Here is a 25,310-nt window from a genome sequence, read left to right as displayed (position 1 = left end):
CATATGGAAATGTTCTGACAGTATATACAGATTGAGGGGACGGAGATCCAGAATTGGTCTGAGAGAACCGTCCTTCTTTGGAATAAGGAAGTACAGGGAATATACCCCTGTGCCTTCCTCCCCCACTGGTACGAGCTCGATTGCTCCTTTTTGCAGCATCACTACCACTTCCTGCTGCAATAAGTGCAAGTGCTCTGCGGACATAGGCCTTTGCCTTGGTGGAATGTTGGGTGGAGTGGATTTTAACTCTAGACAATAACCGTACTGAACAAGTTGTCGCACCCACCTGTCTGTGGTGATGTTGAACCAGACGGGCAGGAACTGTTGTAGTCTCCCCCCGACAGGTGTTAAGTGGTCGGGGGGCAGTGACAGAGAGTCACTGTTTGCTTGGGGTAGAGGCGCGTGAGTTGTTGTTTCCTCTGCCGCGTCCTCTGGTGCTGTTTCCTCTGTAGCCCCCCTTGTTCTGTTTGGGGTACGAGGATTGTGCTCCACCTCTAGAGAATTGTGACTGCTGACTCATTTGTCCTCTGGTGACTCCACGTGCACCTGAGCGACGAAAAGTATTGCCACGAAACTGTTGTGATTGAAGGGCCCCCATAGATTTGGCAGTTTCGGTGTCTTTTTTAATTTTTTCTAGGGTGGTGTCAACATCTGGACCAAACAGTCTATCAGGATTGACTGGTTGATTAAGTATGGTTGTCTGAATGTCAGGTTTAAACCCCGATATGCGGAGCCACGCCTGTCGTCTCAGCATGACGCTAGTGTTAATGGTCCTAGCGGCTGTGTCCGCGGCATCCAGTGCACACTTTATGGCTGCGTTGGAGATCAGTTGTCCCTCCTGTATAATCATTTTGGTGCCCTCTTGAAACTGTGGAGGCAGGTGTTGCACAATTTGCTCTAGGGTGTCGTAATGCGACCTATCATAACGTGCCAATAGTGCCTGTGTATTTGCAATACGCCAGAAATTGGCAGCCTGCGCAGCTACCCTTTTGCCTCCTGCCTCTAGCACCTTGGACTCTTTATCCGGGGGAGGAGCTTCACCCGTTGTTTGGGAGTTGGCCCTCTTTCGGGCATTTGCGACCACCAGGGAGTCAAGAGGCAACTGTCCCCGAATGTATGCAGGGTCTGCAGGTGCTGGTCTGTACTTTTTTTCAATACGTGGATTGACCACCCTCGCCCTGGTAGGTTCTTTAAAGATGTCCGCCGCATGCTTGAGGACCCCCTTGAGCATAGGCAGTGTCTTAACATTTCTTTCTGAAACTGCAAAAGTGTCAAATAGAAAATCCTCTTCAACAGGGTCAGCATGCATGTCCACATCATGATTAGCAGCTGTCCTTTCAATGAGTGCATGGAAACCTACAGAATCCTCCGTTGGGGATGCACGTGTACTGAAAGGCTGTGGGTCTTGTCCCACATTATGGGTGTCTTGGTCCCCAAAGTCATCAAATGAATCCGGCTGTGCATCTGGTTCATTAGCTGGGAAAGTGTATTGGTCATCTTCACCATATTCCTCACCGTCAGAGGGGTCTGGAGACGGAGTTGGGCTCCCTCTTGGAGGGGACTGGATAGGTTCCATGAGGCCTGAGGCGTCCTGTGGATATTTTTTCTTCTTCAGGGGGATGACATAGGAGTCCACCGGCTGCGAAGTTATCTTCCTCTTGTAAAGGGTCAATTTGCCTGTATTAGCGTCGATAAAACACTCCGAATCCTCTTCTGAGTCGATTACTCGACCCGAAAGTGCCCCTGCCGTTGAAGAATCCGTCTTCTTCGGTGCCGATTTTGTTGCGAAGGCCTTCGGCGCCTCTTTTGGCGGCAGAAGGTAGAGGAGTTTACTGGCAGATTTGACCGGAACGTCTATCTCCTTCTGTGGCGATGGCGTCGGCGCCGACGAAGCAGCGGCTTTCTCCCTAATTCTCTGTAGTGAAGCAGCGACGAGGGACGTTTGATTCGCAGTTGCCTTTGGCACCGACGAGGAATCCTTGATCTTGTCTTCGGATCCGACGTTCTGTTGGCCCTTTTGAGTCTTGGACGATGATGCTGCGTCCGCCGCCCCAGAGGCCCTGGATCGATGCGCAGATGTGGCAGCTTTCGATCCGTGCGATTTAGAAAGCTCCGTTTCTACCACGCGTCCGACCAACGTCCCAGTTGGCGTCTGAGCCGTGCCGCTGTCCTTGGCGGGCTTTGCCGGCGTCGTAGCGGTAGACCTGTGCGTTCCGCCCTTTTTAGAGGATCCCTCCTCTGGCACCGATTTTGACCCGGTGGAATCGACAGATTTCTTCGATCTCTGTGGACCGGAGGTCGAGGGAGTCGATGAAGCAGCGTTTTTATTTGATTTAGGTGGTACGGCCGCCATCTTAGGGACGCTGGAGTCCTTAAGTTTCAGTTTCGGTTTCGGTTCGGCCATCTTAGGCGTAGTCGATACCGTATGTTTCAGTTTCGGTTTCGATACCGTCTGTGCAGCAAGTAAGTCCGTGGCCGGGCCTAAAGGCGGGGCCGTGGCTTGCGCGACGGGGTCTTGGGTAAGGCCGACCGGCGATCCCGTGACCCGTTCCATATGTCCGTAAACTTCGGGGCATAGCTCATCCCCTGAGCTATCTTCCACGGCCCCATAAACTTGTTCGACGTCCCCTACCTCGTCGACGTTTTCAAGGCCTTGATCCACGACTCCGTCGTCGTCCTCCGGATCCGCCTCGACCTCCGTCTCGGGCGGGGAGATTTGAAGATGACGGCTCAGGTCCTCTTCTTCTTGGTCGTCGAAGATGTCGTCCGGTTCCGGGGCCGTTTGGTGGGCCTCCAGGCGCACCGCGCGCCGAATCTTGAGTGTCTTCTTGGACCTGAAACTCGCACAGGCTCTGCAGTTTCCTTCGTTATGGTCTGGTGAAAGGCATTTGTTACAGACCGGGTGCGCGTCTATATGTGGGTATTTGGCCCCACAGAGCGGACAGAGTTTAAAAGGACTCCGCTCCATGCCGGAAAAGTTGCTGTCGAGTCGCGATGAGAAGGCCTCGAAGTCCGAAGAGCAAAAACTCTGCTGATTCCGGCTCCGAGAGACGGAAGAACTCGAGACCGCACGCAAACAATACCGACGTAAGAAATACAAGGCCTTTTGGCCGAATAAAGTTATGTTTTCTCGGTTCCGACAGAGAGACGTCGAGACCGCATCCGAACCCAATGGCGGAAAAAAACAATCTGGGGATGGAGCCGATGCCCATGCGCACTGTAGTCCAGGGGAGGAGCCACCTATCTCAGGACACTTCGAAGACTCTTCCAGGACAACAATGTGCGATCATCCGGACCCAACACTAGGCGGCAATCTAATGCTAAGATATGAATTTAGCAGCCCACATGCCTCGAACACTATGCATTGATTGTGCAGCAGTATCTCCCCTAGTGGTGGTCGCCTGTATCCGTTGCAGCATTTTGAAATAGTGTTTTAAGGACAGCTTGGCCTACTGCAGCTTGCTGCTTGGCCTGCACATCAACACAATAGTGTTCCGAGGCAGGAACCGTGAAATTAGAGAAGAGAGCACAGTGTCTAACTAGAACAAAGGTACGAACCAGAAAGCCGATGAAAGCAATTTGACAATGGAGTGGATGACCATGCACGTTGCCAGCAGGAGTAGTCACATTACCTTGTGACTCAAAATATTTTTAGAAGAAAACAACTTGCACACATCCAAGCCCAACACTGCATGGCAGGATGATACACAGCATGTGTATCTAAAGTCACACATGCCTCGAACATAAAGTTCGTGGTGTGATCTTATGCAGATCTGTTTTTTAATTGCGCTATTTACTTCACTGAATGCCTTTTACAGTACGCTAATGAAACTGCAAGTCTGACCGCCACCTCCCAAGTCCTGGAATAATCCTAGATTGCTCAGCCTACTACCATGTCGCAGTCAAATGTCCAGAAGTAGTAGCTTGGTTATCCAAGAAGAGAGCATGATTACTGTAGTACTGGGGTGTCAGTGGCAAACTACCAATATCATTTATCATCACGTTGTGGCAAGTGGGGCTCAAATGAATGAATCCTGTTAATTTTCAATACATTTCTAATATCATGGGATTCCCCTTGTTTAGTGCTCCATTTTTCCCTCCCCTTCTAACTCAGCTCCTTTGATTCTCCTATTTCTTCCAAGGGAGCAGATGGGATGAATACAGTGGTTTCAATGCCAAGTCGTCATGTGGAATTGTGACATTCCCAATTTGGGCATCTCCCTTTTGATGATTTTTCTTAACAGTTTCCACTGTAGATTCCCGTAACACAGATTTAAACCTTAAAGATAGCAAAAGGAAAAAAAAATAACATACAGACAGATCTGTATAAGATTAGTGAGACAGAGCTATTTACGAGGTTGATCCTTGGCAATCAGCACTTTTTGAATAAGCAGGAAGGTCTGATATATTTCCTCATGCCGACAACTCTTAAGTATCAAGGAACTTAAATATGCCAATAACGCAGGTCATACAGCACAGTGCTTCGACCACTCTTCTTTTCAGAACATATTCATCTAGATCATATAATACTATCACTCCATAGAAGAAACACATTTACCTTTTTTATAGGTCCCATCCACGCCCTTGCCCATCTTTTCCTTATTGCTGGCATCACCTTCCATGTAGTGGAAGACTCTGGCCTGATGAGTCCAGAGATAATCATTTGAACCAAAGAACATGACTGGAAACTCGCCAATACTGTGCTTCATATTCTGGATGTTAACAGGAATGCTCTTAGGATGACAAACTTCCGCTGGCCACCATCTGTTAATAAAGATTGTCAGTGCATCACTATCCACACACCAAAGGGTGGAAAAAACTGCAATTGTAGGAACAATCCACCAAAAATTACCTTACTCCTGCTGTCATACATAAAATAACATTTTTACTATTTTTGTGAAAGGAATTTTACACTCCTAATTTTTTTTTAGGGATACAAATGAATTGCTTTTACTTTCTGAATTTACAGTTGATTGCTTTGTGCTTGTTCGGCTTTTGAAACAAATTTACCACCAAACAAGGCGTAAAGTATTCTCTACCATTTAAAATGGGCTTCTGTAAGATTTTTCAGAATGCCTCCATAAACGTTGTTCTTTAAATAAGAAGGTGGCGTTCCAAACTAAGAGACTACTTTGTTTTCCCTATATTTGCAAATTAAAACCTAGCAAAGAAAATATTTGGACATCTGAGGCCTTATTAAACTAGCGGCCTAGCGGGGGGGGGGGTTCAACAGGTGTTTGCACCAGCTTTGCGCGCCCCATGGACACTTTGGTATGACAGAAGGGGACTCTGACGCTTGTGTGGTCCCTTCTGTAATACCGATAGCGCATATAAAGTGCCATTGCTATCTTCAGAGGCTGTTCCCTCATTAGCATGGGAGCGTGCCCCATGCAAATGAGGGAATCTCTTTGATTTTGCGCCTGCACCATATTACTGACGTGGGTGCAGAGGCAAAGAAGCTCTCAGGAGGCACACTGTCAGTACACACCCTTATAGCAGCCCTCTGGAGGGGAGAAAAGGGGTCCCATGGAACCTCCAGACATCCACTTGCAGGTGGGTGCAGTCACTCACTGCACCTGCCTACAAGGGGATTTCGATTCCCCCTTTAAACTGCAGGCAAGTGCTGTCTGCACTTGAAAAAACAGGAGCGACTTCAAAGCAGCTGCTTCGTTTTTCACATAAATTCGGCTGAGTTAGTTGGCCTGCTACTCTGGAGTCAGCACATTCATCATAATATGGCACGTTTTCCTTCATTGCGCCAGGCACACGTTTCAAAGGTGCGCTGGGCACACCTTTGAAAGGTGCGCCAGGCAAAATCAAGGAAAATGTGCCATATGTGTAACAAGGCGCCTGAAGCAATATACTGCTTTGTAACATATACAGTACATGGTTAAAATGATTGAAAAATGCAGGAGCTGAGTTTCTTAAGATGGATGTTACTATAAAGGCAACGCTGCTTAATTAAACTTTTTAGTTCAAGGGCCTAATGAAAGGAGTGGTTCAAGGCTTGAGGTCAAAATCACTGCCCTTCAATCAGTTAAGAAATCTTTATTCGGCAAAACCTGAAATAAAAGATGCATACCAAAAAACAACCATGCATTAAAAAGAAATAGCTAAAAATTATTTCAACTAGACAAAGTAGTTATATGTATCCGAGTGTAGTGCAATTCAGGTGCATGACATTGAATATACCGAACAAAAGAAATACCCAAAAAATGTGTATAGACCATTCCTGTAAATATAAAAAAGCAGGTCTATAAAATCTTTAATTATGGGAGCACACTCAATGTAATAAAAATATTTCCTTGGTTCTTTATAGAAATGACAGAATACAATTAAGTGCATATAGCATTGGACAGAGCGATTATCACAGGGACATGGGGGTAAAGTCTTATTTATATTTCTTTCTGTAGAACTGTCAGTAAGACAAGTAGTATGTTTAACCTGAACCTAATAAGAAGAAATGTATGGAGGACATCCATCACAAAAACCAGCTATGGCTCAATTATGTTTGCCGTTGGGATCATTGAATAAGTGCACACAGTAGTCTTCATATTCTCAATTTTTAATCTCATCTCCCTATGCTTTTCTAATAATATTTTGAACATGGATTTAGAACAAGAATTGTCTTGGCCAGGTGAACAAAACATCTCAGGTTACCATATTAACTTAAACCCTTCTTTTATTACTATAAACCAGGGTATTTGAAAAATGTTCTCTAGACCCAAACAGTCCAGTATAATCATACAATTGAGTTACATTTAATGTTTTGACCATAAAGCCAGAGGGTAAGCACACTTCTTCCAAGTTAGTAATAGTTCGATGGAGCAGATAAAGCTCGAGGTATACCAAAGTACAGTATAGTGTGCACAGAGTCCAGGGAGTCCTCAGACGTATAGCAGAGGCTAAATTAGGTAAGTACTAACAGCTCTCTCAGTGGTAGTGTGGGTGAGCAGTTAGGCTCATCCAGAGGGTGTGTTAAGCATTTATTGTATTCATTCAATCAAGACTGATGGCACACACTCGGAAACAGAATTTAGACCAATTAGGTAAGTATAATAAAGGTATACTTATGTTTTATATTATTTTAGAACCAAGCAGGACTTGGCACAGGTAAGTAAAATGTACTCTCAAATGCAAGACTTTTCAAGGAAATGCAGTTGCTATTGAATTTGCAATAATTACAGGTTTGTATATATGTTTTATAAAGAGTTTAAGTTACATAGAAATTGCTTTTCATTACACTTGGATTACTTTTTAGTTACTTTGAGTACTTGAGGTGGTATGCCTAGATACTATACACTAGAGTTGGTCACTTACAGGTAAGTACGACAATTCTTAAGTTAAAGCAGAGTTATTTCCTTTTCATACAAACATCAGTTCAACACTTAAGGAAAAAGTGTTAGCGGTTTCTCTGGTAAGTACACAACTTACGAGTCGGAGTTTGGGGGTTTAGGACTAAAGTACCACCAGCGGCACTGGGGCGGCTGGTTACAAAGTGCAGGGGCCCAATGTTAGACAATGGGCCTAAGGGGGCTCTCGGTTAGGGACTGCTTATGAGCAGGCCACTAAAGTGTGGGAGCAAAGCTCCTGGTGTGAAGGTCAGCACTGCAGGTGCCAATAATTGGCAGAGGAGCTGCACCACCAGCGGCAGAGGGGCGGCAGGGTGCCAAGGAGACGCCAGGGACTCTGTCATGCTCAATGGAGACCTGCTCGGCAAAGTTGCTGCAGGCTCTGACAGGGAGACTTCCTGAAGGCGACCACTGGCTGGAGAGGTAAGTTGGATACTTGGGGAATGCTTGGACACCTTTGGTTGGGCCACCCAAGGCTGTGGGGCATCGGCTGCAGGAATGTCTTCTGGTGTCAAGTTTTCTCACCAGCTCCAGTCGGGGGACCCTTCTGGTTAAGGCTGCAGGCATTGTATCAAAGCTTAAGGGAGGTCAGGGATCATCAGATCCTAGGTCAGGATCGCTGGGGAGAACTATTTGTGGTGTTGGGCCACCAAAACCCGGGCCGTGGCACCGGGTGTAGAGTGGTGTAGAATTGTGGAGTCGCTGGAATCCGGATTCTGTGGGTAAGTCTTGGCTTGAGCAAATCTGGTGCTCACAGCAGGTCGTAGATGGGAAAGGGCAGAAGGGTTGGGGTCAAAACAGTTAATGTCCTCTTCTTCCTGGGTCAGCACAGCTTCTCTGTCCTCCTTTCTTCCTCGAATATGAGGAGGCAAGGTTCAGGGTTGTCCCTCAAAATGTAATTTAGGGACGATAAAAGGGTGTGCAGGTCAGGACCAACGGCTCCCTTCCTTGGTGTGGGTACACACCCTATTATGCCACCTTCAAGATGGAGGGGACTGAGATGTGTGCTTTACCTTGCCTCCACCCCCTGAGGGGTGAGGTTGGCAAAGATGGGCACAGCTCTCTTCCTAGCTTGGTTTTCCCACTGCTTCTCCTGCCCAAAGTGGAGACCAGAACCGGTGGGAGCCAGTTGCTGGGGGTAGCAAAAAGGCAGGGACAGCTTCCACAGGCGGCAGCCATTTGAAGCTTCCCCTTTCGTGGACCCATCCCATCCTGGGGGAGGAGGTATAACACCTCTGCCCAGGATAGGTTTTGTTTCTGGACCCAGAGAGCGGAGGCTCTCTACCCAGGGGTTCAGAAACCTGTCTGGTGGTGGCGGCAAATGGCGGTCACCCATTCAGGAACCACACCAGGGCTGGTCGATTTTCAGGGGGCTTCTCTAAGATGATCTCTGAGTGCATTTGGCGATAAATCCAACACTGGCATCGGTGTGGGTTTAATGTGCTGAGAAGTTTGCTACTAAACTTCCCAGTTTTTAGTAAAGCCATTATGGAGCGGTGGAGTTCATAATGACCAAATCCCAGGCAATATACTCTTTATGGCTTTATTACACTTACAATGTCACAGAATGCGCTTAGACAGTGTAGGGGTACAGGGGTCATGCCACTGTACCCTCACCTTAGGGCCAGTGCACCCTGCTAGAGGGGTGACTTACCTAGATCCTAGGCAGTGGATTGCAGGCATGGCACACTGGTATGTGTGCCATGTCGACTTTTCACTTTTCTCTGCAGCAAACCACGGAGCCTGTGAAGGAAGTGTGTGTGTGTGTTAAGGTACAGGGTCTCAAGGGTGACACAATAGGTGCTGCAGCTCGTAGAGGCCTTCCCTGGTCACAATGCTCTTGGTTTCCATGATACCTTTTACAAAGGGCTTGCCTGTGGCCTGAGATGTGCCAATTGTGGGTACAAAGGTACAGTTTTGGGAAAGAACACAGGCCCTAGGAACCAGATTGTCAGGGCCCCAGGGCATATGAAGTCAGGCTGCATTAGATGGCAGGCAAAAAGTGGGGGGTAACCATGCAAAAAGGGGTACTTTCCTACAAGGTACATGACTTTATTTTGCAAGACTGGTTATGCCTTTCACATGAGAACTGTCTGCTTTTCGCGTTCTCTGCTAGGTTCCTCGACTTTAGTCTGAACACGATGTGCAAGGTCAATAAAGAATACCCGTTGTTATTCAGTTCTGGTCAGTCCGTAGCACCTAGACAAAACATGCTAAACACAGCTGCACTGCTTGCTGGAGACTCTTGCTTTGATTTTAATGGGATAAATGTTGTTTTAACACACACCTAGATAGAGCCTTTTCCATGGAGAAGAGCTATGCTGTTCCTATGATGTAAACCCCACATCTAGGCTTTAAGGTATGGGGTCTGCTGACAAAGCCCAGAGATCTCCGTTCATATAACAAAGTCTTCCAGCAAAGGTGAGGGTGGTTAGGCCTTATAGTCCTTTTTCCACGGTCTTTATATAATGACATCCCCCTTCATACTCTATGGAATTGTAACAATGCTAATTGTTCTGAGTTTATGCATGTTGCTGCTGGTAGTGACTCGAATACTGCATTATAGCGCATCGATCGTTAAAATAAATATTTTAAACTATTACAGTGACTGCCAATTCTTATTGTAGACAAGTACGAGTGAGCGAACGAAAGGGTATGTTTTGCCACCGCTATTCCTGAGTGAGTCAGAAGTGTTGTGTTCTGGGTTGTCTAATCATTTGTAGCTTTGTGATTTTGGAGGAGAACGAATGAGACACTATAGCTAGTCGGTTTTGGGATTTTGGGTACTAAGGTGATAGGTTGGTACACCCCTATACACCGAGGTCCTCTGCGCATAGTTCTGTGTAGGTGCAGAAACCCTGCAACTTGGCGGCGCCAACGTTTGGTCAGGTTCTGATCTGTGAGACTCTTGAGTAGTGCTTGTGGACAATCCGCTCCCTTCTGTTTCTGGAGACAGCTGTGACGGTGTAGCCTCCTATATTGTGATAAATAGTATAGGTTCTTCAAGCTTGAATTTTTAAAGCTCTTTTTCTTTTAACCCTTTGTTGCTGCCACATGTAGGTTGATCATCTTTCTTCTTTATTTTGGTGGTTGCCATAACAGCTCCTAACGGCACACTGCTCAGGGATTATTTGGTTAAAAAGAGTGTACCTGATGCAGGTGTTCAACTTATCTTTGTTGTAGAGGCGGAGCCAGCTTTCCGCTTTGAGGTATTTTATTCTTGGGTCACCTTTCCAGCAGTCGATGGAACAGACAATCTGTTTCACTCGTATACTGCCACCGCGACTCTGCAGGAATATAGACTGTATAGAACTCTTGAGGTTCCACTCACAGCTGGGCAACACCAAATTTGGTTTAATGGCACCCTTCCACACCCAAAAACACCGGTACGTTTAGGCCCTTACTCGATTGAGGGGCCACATGGCCTGTTTTGGCTGGGTATACCCCACACCCACGTTATCGAACAACTGCAACGATTGCTGAACTCCGCGTAATACATACTTCCTTGAGACGTGAGCATAGGGCTGTTCTACAGTTCATGTCGCGCAACTTTCAGGTGGGACCACCTTGCGTTGCTGCACAACCCGCTGGAACTAGTGGTGTACCATCAGTCCTCTTATGGTTGATTCAGTGATGGGCAAGTGGCCACAAAATAAAGATGAGTTCCCTTATTGGCTAGCTGAAAAATTTGGAAAACCGAGGCAGTTTTTCCAAATACCACTCCTGTAGGGAAACACGGGATCTTAACTAGAAGTTTGCCTAAAGACTTAATTCCTGAATTAGCTGATTGTAACACCTGGGGTAAGGTGTTTGCAGCAGTATATTCAAAATGTTTCAGGCCCCCTCCATGACCGCACTCCCTTCTGTGATAAAATGTGTTCAGGATGAACACGGAGCGGAGGCGGCTCTGGAATTGGGGATGACACTGGTGGGGTGCTCGACGTGGTTGCGAATATAATCCTTGCTAAAGGATGAAGTGGTAAGCTTACAAGTCGCTAACCACTTTGAGGTTGTCACTAGCGGAGATAAGCCACGCGAATTTCCGAAGATTATTGCAAAGGCTTATAAAAGCATAGAACGCAATAGTCTGGGAGTTAAGCCTTTTACTCAAACGCAGACGCAATCTCAACCGCAAAAGACTCAAGCTGATAAAGACGGGCGCCTGTTCTTTCCTAAAAAGAACTGGAAAAATAAGAAACAGGGTCAGCAACAGCAGAAGCAAGGTTTGCATGCTGTTTCACCGACACCGGAGTCTACTGAGCGTACTTATGGTTTGCGCTACTGCGCGAAAATGAAGACTCCTGATAGATTTCAAGTCCCTGATCAGCGCTCTCCTAGTTCTTTACAGAACACATCGGACTCTCAAGTTGGTGGAGGGGAGCGCCAGGATCGAGGCACAGGTCCAGCTAAACAACAGGGACGAGATCAACTTGGAAAGTTTAATGTTAAAGCCAAACAAGAGGAACTGGCTTGTTTTCGACCCCTGTATCAGAAGAAAAAAGTTGCCGCTTTAACAGCGAGGTATGCCTCAGACAATGAGAACGCAACTCCTGGACTGGACATGGGCAGGGACTCTGCTCGACAGCGCAGCAGAGGTTGCCATAGTGCGGGAGGCACTGTGTCCCTGTCTGGAGGAGACAGCAACTGATACATTCATTAAGTAGAAACTGCATGTACCTGGGTTGCCCCACCGGATAAACTATATGAAATTGACTTCCAAATTGGAGGTGATGTACAGCGTCCAATCAAAGCGGTTTTCTGGAAGAATCTTACCTCCTCATACAACATTTTAAAGGCAAGGGCAGATTGACTTCCACCCTTTGTGCTAGCCGCTTCTAGAGGGGAGGACGTGATACTTCTGAGTTTTTCGAGTTACAACCCTGAGGAGCATGCAAAGGCTTTCGCATCTTAGTGGGCTTTGGCCCTTGCTCAAGCGGTATATCCTAATCAGGTAGGCTGGGATATTGATTCACCGGCATGAGATACCTTTATGATCTATGCCATAACTGCAATATCCAATCAGGCGTGAAGCTAAGGCTCACGTTTGTGACATTTTAACACAGTTGAGTATCAGGGTGTGACTGAATCCTGAAAAACACTGAATAATAATCCTTTTTTTCCGGTATCAAAACCTAACGGTTCATATCGTATTGTATTGGATTACCGTAATATGAACAGACATTGCTGCACTTTTGCAGTACAAAACACACACACAGCTCTGCGCTGGTGAACAATCTTGTTAGTAAAAAATACAAAACTACACTGGACATATCCAATGGTTTCTAAAGTCATAATCTGGCTTCTGAGAGCAGTGACTTGACAGCATTTACCGCCTTCGGAAATCAGAAAAAATGTCAGTGCTTGCCGATGGGGTATAAAAACAGCCCTGGGCATTTGCCGCACGTGTTGTGGCTTTGTTGCACGACATAGATCCAGATGTGTTCTCGTAAGTTGATGACATTTATCTGACAGACGACAAACTTATGCCGCATTTTGTCAGAGTCAACAGCATCATTTTATCGTTTGCAGACTATGGATACAAATTCAATTTTGCGAAATTACACATTGCTCATTTGACAGTGCTGTTTTTGGGCTATGAGCTAAAAAACGTAAGGTAAGGGGTTAGCCCCCCTACTTCCTGTAGAAATATGCACAATTGCGAACTCCCGCTACGCTGAAGAAACTTCAGTCTTTGCTGGGATTTTTGAATTTCGGGAGGACATACATTCCCGATTATGCCCAGCGGTTCAAACTGCTTTATGCATTGATACAATCAACATTCTTTTGCCAGCTAGCTTCAGAAACATACCACTATCCTACAATCTTTGCAATCTGATATGCTTGCAACGAACTAGCTGTTGACGAGTGATAACACCATGAACCTGGTGATATGTATAGTGCCAGAGTAGGTGGGTTTCACTTACTTGACGTTCAATGAGGGGGACAATACCGATTTCATACAAATCACATTTGTATACTGCAGCTGAAATGCGTTTTTCGAATGTTCAATTTTTTTTGACAGTGGTCCAAATGGCGATTCTGAAAGAATGCTCACTGGCGCAAGATAAACGCATACTTATGGTCACGCCCTTCCCTGCTTTGGAGGCAGTGATTAAGGCAAGTGTACCTAACTCTAAGGCACTACATCCCTATTGGATGCAATGGGCTACGCCTTTGACATCACCAGATGTCACGTTTATCTTTGACCCTGCCCTTCAGACACAGGAGTTTTTACAATATGAACATGTTCATCCTCCTCCATTGTCGTTGCTTCCTTTACACGAGTACAAATGTATCATTTATACCAATGGCTCGGCTCAACCGGCCACCGGTTTCAAATACGCTTATTCAGCGCTTGCAAGATTGTTGCTGGTTCAATTGTCAAAGGAGAATTTAAGTCTTCAATAGTGCATACACAGGCACTTGGGGACTGTACAGTGCAATTGGCAGAGCTGCGTGCACTTATTCTTGCTCTCGAGTTTGCTGATCCTAATGTGAATACTCCAATTGTGTGCAATTCTTATTATTGTGTTTAATCTGTTAATGACAACTTATTCTTTTGGTCTCAAAATGACTATTGAGACTCTAAAGGCAGTGCAATTAAGCATAAAATGCTTTCGGTTCGAGTGGCAGACAAACAACGTCTGCCCCCACAGACGTTATCCACACTCTTTGCCATCAGCGTGTGGGAACACATGCTTTTGATAATTCTTTGGCTGACGAAGAAGCCAAATCTGCAGTAGCCACGTGTTCCGTAGCAGCAGTTACAAGGTCCGTGACTAAAATATATAATGATATTCTGGCAGCGGTAACTGCTATGAGGGAGGGAACTGCTTATCCTCAAGGTTTCCCTTCGAAGTATTCTTATCATATGTCTCCCAAACAAGTTCCTTATGCTATGATTCCATCTGTTGGGGATCGGCTGATTCCCAACATGGACGGCAGACTCGCTTTGATCAAAGCGGCACACAAAGGCATGGCTTCTGCACATGCCGGAGTGTCAGCGAGTCTCGATTTTACAGCAACGTTATTGGTGGCGTGGTTTATATAAACAGACCCCTAATTATATACCTTCTTGTGACATTTGTCAAAAAAGTAAACAGTCTACGGTCACACGGCCACCTCAAGCACAGCTATGCATTTCTAATCCACCATTTGGCTGTGTATAGCTTGATCACTGCATTCCATGTTCTTCTGATACTGCGTATAAATATATATTTGTCGCAGTTGATTCGTGCACTAGATTCCTTCGGGTTTGGCCACAACGCAGTGCTGACGGTCAAAATGTCATCAGGAATTTGCGTATCTTTGTTGGGATGTTAGCTTGTGGCAGCTTCAATTCGGACCACTGTCCAGCGTTCGCCTCTAAGGCGTACAAGGACGCAATGAAGTCAATGGGGGTGCTGGTGCAGTCTTCGTCTCCTTACAGGCCTGAGGGAAATTATATTGTGGAGCGAATTAACCGTGACCTAAAGCAATCTTTGACAGTTAGAGTCTTAGGTACACAGGAACTGGCTGGCCCATTTGTATGGTGTTCAACGTGTACTCAATCTCCCTAGTAGATCTCTGGGTGGGCGGACCCCATACAAAATGCTCTTTGGCATTTCAATGTTTGTGCCAGACCTTGATGGTGTAGAGGTTGTGGCGGCAGTCGCGACCTTCGACGTAGGTATTAATTCTACTATGTTAGAGAATCTAACAAAAGACCTGTGACAGCTACGCAACTGAACATTTAGCCTCTTCCGATGATGCAGCACCGCTGATTCCTGTTGCCGGCTGGCTTCCTAAGACTGGAGATCTGGTACGATAAAAGTTAGAGAACAAAAAAAATAATGTGGTCCCGCTTATCGTGCACCAGTTCCAGAACTTGGATTGAAGGGTACTCGTACAGTCATTTTACCACCTTTACCTGGTGGCAGGGACAACAGATACATCTCAGTGGACAATGTCAAGTTACACCGTCTGGCCAATTCTAAATAGTGTGCCACCTGCTGTTTCCCGCAACGCTATTTCTTTGAATCCAGTAACCTCAACCTCTGCAACTAAAGCCCGTACTGGTGAGATGGAAATATTTTTTACCTTTCGCCTTTTCTGCCTCCATCCTCTTCTACTACAGATGTCGAGTATACATATCCCACAGATGAGTCCTGTGCGAAAGTGCCCTCTTTCTTGCATGGTATGCCCCCACTTTTTGCTGAATTGCTGATGTACTTTGACGGAGTGTGCCCTGGGCTCCTGCCAATCAGGTACCATAGGGCTTGTGTTCCTTCCCTAAAACTGCATTGAAGCCTAAGCCCAACTGGCATCTCTGGCCACGTGTCAGCCTCTGGTAAATGGTACCCTAGGTACCCAGGGCACTGTGACCAGAGAAGGCCCTAAGGGCTGCAGCACTTATTGTGCCACCCTTAGAGGCCCTGACACACACACACACACACACTGCCTTGGCAGACTGAGTGTCTTAGTGCAGAACAAAACAAAGTCGACATGGCACACACCCTGTGTGCCATGCCCACAACACATTGCCCTCGCATCCGTCACCCCTCTAGCTGGGTGCCCTATGCCAGTGGTGAGGGTACAGGTGCATGAGTCCTGTACCCCTACAGTACCCAGGTCCATTCCTGGGCACTGTAGGTGCAGTGCTGCCATTGAGAGTATATGGTGCTGGGAGATTGTCATTACAAACTCCACAGCACCATAATGGCTACACTGAAGAGGGAGAAGTTTGGTATCAAACGTCTCAGCACATTAAACCCATACTGATGCCAGTGTGGGATTTAATGTAAAATGCCCAACAGAGGTCATCTTAGAGATGCACCCTGAAACTCTACCAACTCCCAGTGACCTGACTGAGTGGCTGCCGAGGTTGCCACCCCAGACATGTTTTTGGACCCCTGGGTCGAGAGCTTGCCGCTCTCGGGGGCCTGAAACTATGCACATCCTGGGACGAGGTGCCAAGCCTATTCCCCTAGGATGGGCAGGGTTCACGAAGGGGAGGCTTCAAAGGCATACCACTTTTGTGAGCCTCTCCAGAACACTTGCTGTACTCAGCAACTGGTCCCCACTGGTTCTACCCCCCCCCCCTTTGGGTAGGAGACCAGGCGGAAAAAACAAAGTGAGGAAGAGAGGTGTGCCCACCTCTGCCAAATCCACCCCTAGGGTGGGGAGGCGAAGCAAAACCTCGAGTCCCCGCCATCTTGAGGATGGGGGATCCAGCCAACCAGGAACAGGCTCCTGCCCACATCCCACTGGAGAGTGGCAGAATAGGGGGTGTACCCACCCCAGGGGAGGGACCCATTGGTCTCTGCCCGTAACTACCTGTAAACGCCCCTAAATTTAGTATTTAGAGGCACCATGAACCTTCGATCCCGATTCCGAAACTACAAGAAGAAAGAATACCTGCCATGCAGCTGCTAACAAGAGGACAACACCAACTGACTTGGCCCCAGCCCTACCGGTCTGTCGACCCTCTAACCTGCTCCTGCTAAATCCCAGGGACTCCTGTGGTCAGCAACCTCGAAAACCCCGAAGGACCTGACTGCCTTGCTCAACTAAAGACTGGGACTCCCACGAGCAGTGGTTCTGCTCAAACTTCTACAGCTCCTGGTGCCAGCCAGGAACCGCAAATCCAGCACACTCTGCACCCGCCGAGCCCGGCCCGTGCCAGAGTGAACAAAGGCCACGAGGACATCCCCCCTGCGACTGTGACCAAGGATTCAGCACCCAAGGACTCCCCTTGACGCTCCTGACTACACCTGCAGCCTCAACACCAGGGACCCCCTACAACTGCGACCAGCAGAGGGTAAGATTTCCCGACAACTAAAGACACCCCTGCACCCAGTGCCCCACAGCCCCCTAAGCCCAATTCCTGGGTGTCTACCCAACCTACAGCTTCCCAACTTACCCCTTGAACAGGTGGTCGCACCTGAAGAATCTCCGTCCCAGAGCTTGCAGCCTTTGTTCGTCACACAGCATTCCCATTGAAATCCATTGGGCGCCCGTCGGCCCAAAAGCACCCTGCACCCAGCAGCCCCAGTGCCACAGGATGTGCACCAACGGTTCTGTTCGACTTACCCACTTGCCCTGAGTAAGTGACCAGGAGCTTGGCTCCCACAGCCACGTGGCTTGCCTGCTAGCAGCCACCAACCAAAGGACCCGCCATAGGCTAACATTGGGCCTACTCTCTCAGCACCCGGCTGCCCCTGTGCCGCTGAGGGTGTAACTATTGCACCAACCTTAACCTGGGAGACCCCGGAGTCTTACCCCAGAACCTTAACTCTGCCAGTCGAGTACTTACCTGAAAGCAGACAACTTACATTTTCTCCATAGGGTAACATTGACTGGTTTTTACTTGGAAAGTCTTCTAAGTGTCGAGTTTGAAACTTTAAAATAGTCACTAAAAATCATCCGATCAACGAAAACCAAATTACTCACCTGTTAGCAGGAGAGATCCCAGTGCTGGATCTTAGTACCCATCACTGATCAGAAAAAGTGATAATAACTAATTTTCCGATAACCTAATTTTCCTCCATAGGATAACATTGGCTGGTTTTTGCCAGAAATTCTTCTAATTGTCGATTTCTGCAACTTACAAATATTCCTTAAAAAAATCGCCTGTATAAAAAAAACCGACTTCCTTCAACTGTTTTCAGGAGATGCACCAGGGCTGAATCCAGGATCCAGCCTAGAGTATGAAAAACATTTGTAAAGCAACTGATATTGCAGTTTACTTAAAATTCCCATTGAGCTCAATGTTTTAATTGTGTTTAGCTTGTGTTGCGTATTGCAACAACTATCTATTGCATTCAAAAGTATATTGCTCACTGAAAGTATTCAACTGTAGCATCTCATTCTGAGAAAATATTTTTATACCAACCTGTAGTTGTAAAATAAAACAAAAATATATTTTTATATACAAAACAATTGGCCTAGAGTTCAGTTCTTGAGTGTGTGAGACCATTTGCTGACTGAGTGTGTACATCAAATGCTTTGCACTGCACTCTGATACTGCCTTACTGCTCGACCAAGCTACCACTTTAGAGAGTAAGGTTCTATCTAACTTTAACCTCTGCCAAACCTCTGGGGACTGCTGGACTCTGTACACACTGTACCTTACTTTGGTACAGTATATAAAGAGCCACTTTCTGACAAGTCCCAAAGGGAAGTGCCGAGTGATCCTCAACAACATCAAACTGATACATCCCACCCACCTCTAATACCACTAGGTGCAATCGATTATTTTGGGGACCATGCCAGATTCTCTTATGACTCCTCCTCGTCTTCCAGCTTGGTGCTTCCACCAACAAAATTAAATGTTTTTTATCTCTAGGTTCAAAAAGACTTACCTGGTCCCTCCATGGACCTACATCTGGATGGTGCTTGTCCTAATTTTCCTCTTTATGTTGATTGGATTTGTAACAGTGTTCTTCTTACTTATCAATGGTTATTTGCCAACACGCTCTGATGTGAACGTGGTCGATGGAATTCTGGCCCCACACACACATCATTCCATATCTTGGAGCGTGATCATACTCTTGCGAACATTTCATCTTTCCCAGTTGCAGATGGCATCGTTTGTGATAAAGTAGCTTTCGAAATTCATGGCCCGATGGAGATGCTCTGGTTGCCATACGTGTTTTGTGTCTCATGTGATGTGGTAACATGGAACATACATTCTGATGATTGGGATGTGCAAGCAGTACATTCATTGTTTTCCGATTTAAAATATTATGCAGTTTTGATGCTGAAGATTTGTATTTGAATTTGGCCAATTATGCAGATTTATTCTGTTATCAACATTATGGGCACCATTTTTTGCACAAAACAAATATGTTGAGACCTGTTTTTAATTACACTCATTAGGAACATTGTCCTTCTCTGGTACAGGAGAGTTCTAAAACTATTCGAGATACATTCACATGTTTTACACAATATGACACGTCTCATCCGGAATCCTATTTTTTTTTAAACTGCAATTTTCATCTCAATCCAAATTCATCTTGACCCACACTAAATTGATTTACTCCCACTCTTTTAGGACTAAATTGGGCACATAGGGTTATGATCAATGGAAAGAGACAATCGATTTAAATTTAATCCAGGGCACTTAACAGTGGCAGGTTTATGGAACTGAAGCGTTAAATCGTGCCTGCCTGATCCCAACTCAAATTCTATTTATAAATGATACAGTACACCAGACCACTTGCTTTAGATTGGCAACTGTAAAAAATGTCAATATTCCGTCTTTAGTGGAATACGACAATTGGCGTGCTCAGATGAATTATACTATCAATTCATTGCAGTGTGAAATGACACTTTCAATGTCTCTGAAATTGATTCATCAGGATGGTTAGTGTGGCAAACAAATTCAAATGCATGTAAATTGCGTTTTTATAATGTAACACCTGGTTTCACACAGACTAGATAGGATCCTCGTTATCCCCTTACACATTCGGTCACCACATACTCTGTGGGTAAATGATGCCAATAATGGTTGGAACATTCCACCTTATCGTCAGTGAAAACACCTCACACACTTGTCAAGTGACCTCAATTTGGCTGATTTTATCTTAGGACCTAGGATTTCTAGATCTAAGAGATTTATCTAGGCGGCTTACAATGAGATTTGGAAAATTTCACAGATGGAGGCAGCGCTTCGTCTGCGTCAAATTGATCAAGCAAATTTAGAAAAAGTCCTTGCAGTGGTCGACAATAGCATCAATACACTTTTTTCATGCATGGATACATTGGATATTATTGTTTCTTCTGTTATTGATATTTGTTCAGAGTGATGTATCTGTGTTATACCATGGTCAAAATCAATTACGATCAGTTATGCAGTTTGCATGGACGTTACAGATCCTCAAAATGGGAAAAGAACCTTGGGATTATTTGAATGCTTCTGCTTTGTTTCTACCATTTAATCTGCCTGATAAACAGAGTTTTATGTCAATTAAAGATGCTACATACACACTATTGCACATTGAACAATTCGAGTCCTTGCCGTTCTCTGTGGTGGAGACTGATTTAGCTGTTTGGTTAATTCATGGGGTTATCTCTCTCCCATTCTCACTGTTTCAATTTAATTCATGTATGCAACATTTTCCGATTGGCCGCTTTGAACCCCTCGGTGGTGCATTGCTCCATGAATTATGGTCCTTATCTTTCACTTACACATGTCAATGGGAGGATAAGGAAATTGTTCTAACAGGGGAGGACTGCGATTCCACAGTAGGACATTCCCGGGTTTGTAAACACATTAACTTGCACAGCGCTTGTAATGTATCTTTGCCTAATCTTGCTTGTTTTCTGATCAATAATCCCCGCTTTAACCTTGCTTACTAACAGCAGATATCTTATTTTGAACAACAAAAACTGCTGTGGTTTACGGACAGGAATTCCTTATTTAGTGACAGTTTCCCAACGCGTTACTTTTTGTAGCAATGTGCTTTTTCTGCACCCGCATGGAGTGTAGATAGTTCCATTTGGCCTTCCATTCCAACTTTGAAAATAGATTTCAACAAATTAAGCAGGCTCAAAGCGCTATTGTTCCAACAAGAAGTGGCTCTCACTTCAGCTCGAGAGACCTTCGAGTTACAGGTGGCTAGGACATCGAGCAAGATTATTCTGAACACTAACCTCCCACTTCATTTTGGGGAGCTTATACATCAGATATTGAACACGTCTGTCACTAAAGGCCTTGCACATTTTTTTTAAACATGTGGGATCTGGCCTTGTGACTTCTTTTCAGACAACATTCGGAGTAATACCGGCTTTTATTCATTCTTTTTTTTCTAGCGTCTTCGGACGATTCCACTTATTACTAGTGTTAGCTTGTGGAATCCTGCTTCTTCTGTTCCTGCTGCGCAATCGCTGCTCATCTTGTGGTAATGCACAACCCGGCTCATTGCAACTGTACAGTGATCGAATGCAACACGTTTTTGGATGCTTGCCATTAGCAACGCTTGGCGTGAGTTATGGATTACCTTTTTGCTTCGACTACTTTACTTGCGTGCAACCAGTTTTCTACTGTCGACAGTGACCCTACTACTGGGCTATGGATTTATGCTTCTACAATACATCATGTCCAGTCCCGGATTTTAACCAGTTAATGGGCCCCTTAGAGGCTCATGAACAGGCTTGTTCTGGGGATGGCAGTATGGCGTGTGCAGCAGCACTTGGAGTATTGGATGAAGGGATATCTGTGTGGCTGCCCAGAATCTCTTGCATCAGAGTTTCATCGAATATCACGCAAGCTGTTCGGTTATGCTTTTGAAAGCTTCAGATTACGAGGAGCATGTTTGTTCATTCGACCTACTTGATTGGATGGCATCCCTTTTTTCTACTAATGATAGGGATGATCTTTTGGAGTGAACTGCATTCATAAGTTCACTACCTTTTATGGATTTACCATCTCCTTCATAATAACATTTTCTTGGAGACAACTCTTTTGCAGGTCAAATTTTTTTTTTCTCCATATCTCCAATTTGGTTTTCTTGAATGCTTGAGCTCTGCTTGGCTTCTGAACTCTGTTTTGGTCCTTTGTCTATATACTATGACCTTACCAAGGGGAGGGTGTTATATGGCCGTTAGGGTCATTGTCGACATTGCTAAGTTAGCATGGGCTTTGCTGCCATGACACTGCTTTTGCACAAGTTACTACATAACTTTAATTTGCAAGACTCGGTTTATGCCTTTCACATAAGAGCTGTCAGCTTTTCGCATTCTCTGCTAAATTCCTGGAGTTTAGTCTGAACACGATGTGCAAGGTCGCCAAACAATGCCTCTTGTTATTCTGTTCTGGTCAGTCCCTCGCGCCTAGACAAAACATGCTAAACACAGCTGCCCTGCTAGAGACCCATGCTTTGATATTGCGGGGATGCATGTTGTTTTAACACACACTTGGAGAAAGCCCTTTCCATGGAGAAGAGCTATGCTGTTCCTATGAATTAAACCTTAAATCTAGGCTTTAAGGTAGGGGGTCTGCTGACAAAGCCCAGAGATCTTCATTTATATAATAAACTTCTTCCAGCCAAGGGGAGGGTGGTTAGGCCTTATAGTCCCTTTTCCACTGTCTTTATATAATGACATCCCCCTTCATACTTAATGAAAATGTAACAATGCTAATTGTTCTGAGTTTATGCATTCTGCTACTGCTAGTGGCTCGTATACAGCATTATAGAGCTCAATAGTTAAAATAAATATTTAACTATTACATTGACTCTGCCAATTCTTATAGTGAAAGTGTATGTCTTGCTACTGCGATTCCTGAGACAGTCGGGAGTGTTGTGTTCTCGGTTGTCTAATCATTTGTAGATTTGTGATTTTGGAGGAGAACAAATAAGACACTATAGCTAGTCTGTTTTGGGATTTTGGGTATGAAGGTGATAGGTTGGTACACCCTATACACAGAGGTCCTGTTTTCCTGCACATAGTTCTGTGTAGGTGCAAAATCCCAGCAACCGTACTTTTAAGAACTAATAGAAGCATGCAGGAAGGTACTCTCAAGCAATTATAACCTGTTCCATTCTTTACATGCCCAAAGTTCAGCCCAAAAACTTTGCAAAGAGATATATTTACTTTTGGAGATCAACATCAATTATACGAGGTCTAGATGAACAAGTTACTTACCTTTGGTAACGACTTATCTGGTAGAGACATGATCTACGCAGATTCCTTACCTTTGACTTTCCCAAGCATTAGACTGGATCCGGAAGATTTTCTCTTCAATCAAAACCCCTGCGTGCGGTTAGGTGGCTTCGGCAGAAGTGACGTCCGCGTCTATATAGGCGCCATCTCAGCGTGTTAACATAACGTCAGTAAATTTTCACAACTTTCCACCCCAGAAGCGCAGAGCCATGAACTGTATTGACTGTGGTGTGTTTAGAAAACTAGGGCCCTGAAAGGGATCAGAACTGACCCTAGAACCCTGGCAGCAGTGCAGGGAGGATGGGTGAGTCGGTAAGGAATCTGTGGCTAGATCATGCCTCTACATAATAAGGCGTTACCGAAGGTAAGTAACTTGTCCATCTGATAGTGACATCTAGCCGCAGATTCCTTACCTTTGTATAGATATCCAAGCAATACCCATTCCCGGAGGAGGGACTACAGACAAGTTAAACTATAAAATCTTGCAGAACTGAGTGGCTTAAATGGCCGTCCCTGCAGACTTGACTGGCAGTAATGCTTGGTAAACGTGTACAGCGAAGCCCACGTTGCCGCCTGACAAATGCCAGAGAATAGCAACTCTTGATGCAGAGGACAACCCATTGTGAGGTGGCCCAATTCTGCACTGCACAACCTTTCGTCGGTCCAAGTACCCCACAAAGAGTTGGTCGTCCACCCAGAACTCTTTTGTGTAGTGAAGGTAGAATGACAACACTCTTTTTGGGTCTAGAGGGTGGTGTTGCTCCTGTTCTTTAGAGGGATTCAGAGGAGCATAGAAAGTGGGGAAGGTGACCGCTTTACCCACATGGAATGGTGTTCCCACTTGAGGAAGGAAAGAGGCCCTAGTGCAAAGCACCAACTTGTCAGGGAGGATGGTCAAAAAAGGAGGCTTGGACGATGAAGCCTGCAGCTTGCTAAAAGGCTGGTTTGACCGTGAGAATCAAATTAAGGTCCCACTGAGGCATAATGAAAGGGGCAGTTGGGAACATACGTACAAGGTCTTTCAGTAACCTATGACCAATGAGTGACTTAAATAAACAGGTTTGTCTGGCAGCCTCAGGAAAGCAGACAAAGCACACAGATACCCTTTCAGGGTGCCCAAAGCAGAGAACTGCTGGGCAAGGGTAAAAAAAAAGAAAAAAAGAAAAACATCTGATAGGGAAGAAGAAAAAAGGGTCAATCGACTTTTCTGTACAATATTACAAAGTTGCTCCATCGGCAGTCGTATATCGTCTTATTGGAAGGTCGCCTGCCTGCCAAAATAACTTCAGGAGGAAGGTTGAATCGTATCAACTGTCACCACCTAATCACAAAGCAAGCAGGCGTAAAGTTAACAGGTTCAGGTGGAGAACTCCACTATAATGCTGCGACAGAAGAGCCTCCCGAAGAGCCAGCCTGATCGGAGGATCGATGTTCATTTGGAAAAGCTCGGGATACCAAACTTTCTGTGCCCAGTATGGAGCCACATGAATGATTTGGGCCCGGTCGTTCCTGATCTTCTTGACAACTCTGGGCAGGAGTGGTATGGGCGGAAAGGCGTATAAGAGGCCTGAGCTCAACTCAAGATGAAAAGCATCTCCAAGCATGTTCTCGGTGGAGGCAAACAGATCTAGCCAAAGCTCTCCCACCGTTGAAAGAGACCTTGCAATACCACATGGCGGTGGGGTTGTATATGAACACCTGCACTAGACTCTCCTTGATGGAGGACAGAAAGGCTTTCAAAGCCAAACAGATCACTCGGAGCTCCAGCATGCTGATATGGAGCCCAGATTCCGCCAGAGACCAAAGTCCTCTAATCTCCTCCAATACCAGATGGCTGCCCCACCCCAGGAGTGTCTTATCTGTCACTACTGTGAGATCGGGAAGGGAACAGGATCTGACCTAATCGCGGTTTGTCAGTCACCATTGCAGGTCTTGTGAGGTACCCTCCGAGATCAGGACCATGCCGGAGAGATTCCCCTATGGTGCACCCACTGTAACTTCAAGGCTCACTGCAGAGCCCGCATATGCCATCTGGCATGCGTTACTAGCAGGATGCCATGAGTTCCAGCAGTGTCAGGGTCATTCTCACCGAAATCCAGGATGGAAGCTAAAATGTCGTAATCATAGCCTGATTAAACTGGACTTGCCGCTCCTGAGGAGTGTGCCCAGAACATCTCTGATGAAAGGGAGCATCTGACAGGGATCAGGTGTGGATTTGGCACACTGACAGGGAACCCCAGCGAATGCAGGAGGTTTCCCGTAGTCTGGAAGAGGGAGACACCAGGCTGGGGTGAGCCCTTCATCAGCAGCCAG

At 45.8% G+C, this 25,310-nt stretch overlaps 1 protein-coding gene across 3 annotated transcripts in view; it reads right to left on the bottom strand.

Annotated features, from left to right (window-relative positions):
* Positions 1-25,310, bottom strand: part of NSD1 (nuclear receptor binding SET domain protein 1) — a 1,028,734-nt gene that overhangs the window by 324,132 nt on the left and 679,292 nt on the right. For all 3 annotated transcript variants that reach the window (XM_086931779.1, XM_086931778.1, XM_086931780.1), the window contains exon 16: positions 4,559-4,764. In XM_086931779.1, the coding sequence (XP_086787905.1) occupies positions 4,559-4,764 (206 nt within the window). The remainder of the gene's footprint in view (positions 1-4,558; positions 4,765-25,310) is intronic.

Source organism: Lissotriton vulgaris, chromosome 7 (assembly GCF_964263255.1).
Source record: "Lissotriton vulgaris chromosome 7, aLisVul1.2, whole genome shotgun sequence".
In the NCBI taxonomy this organism is placed as follows: Eukaryota; Metazoa; Chordata; class Amphibia; order Caudata; family Salamandridae; genus Lissotriton; species Lissotriton vulgaris.
The sequence above is the reverse complement of the archived record's forward strand: the minus strand, read 5'-3'. Positions and strand labels throughout refer to the sequence as shown.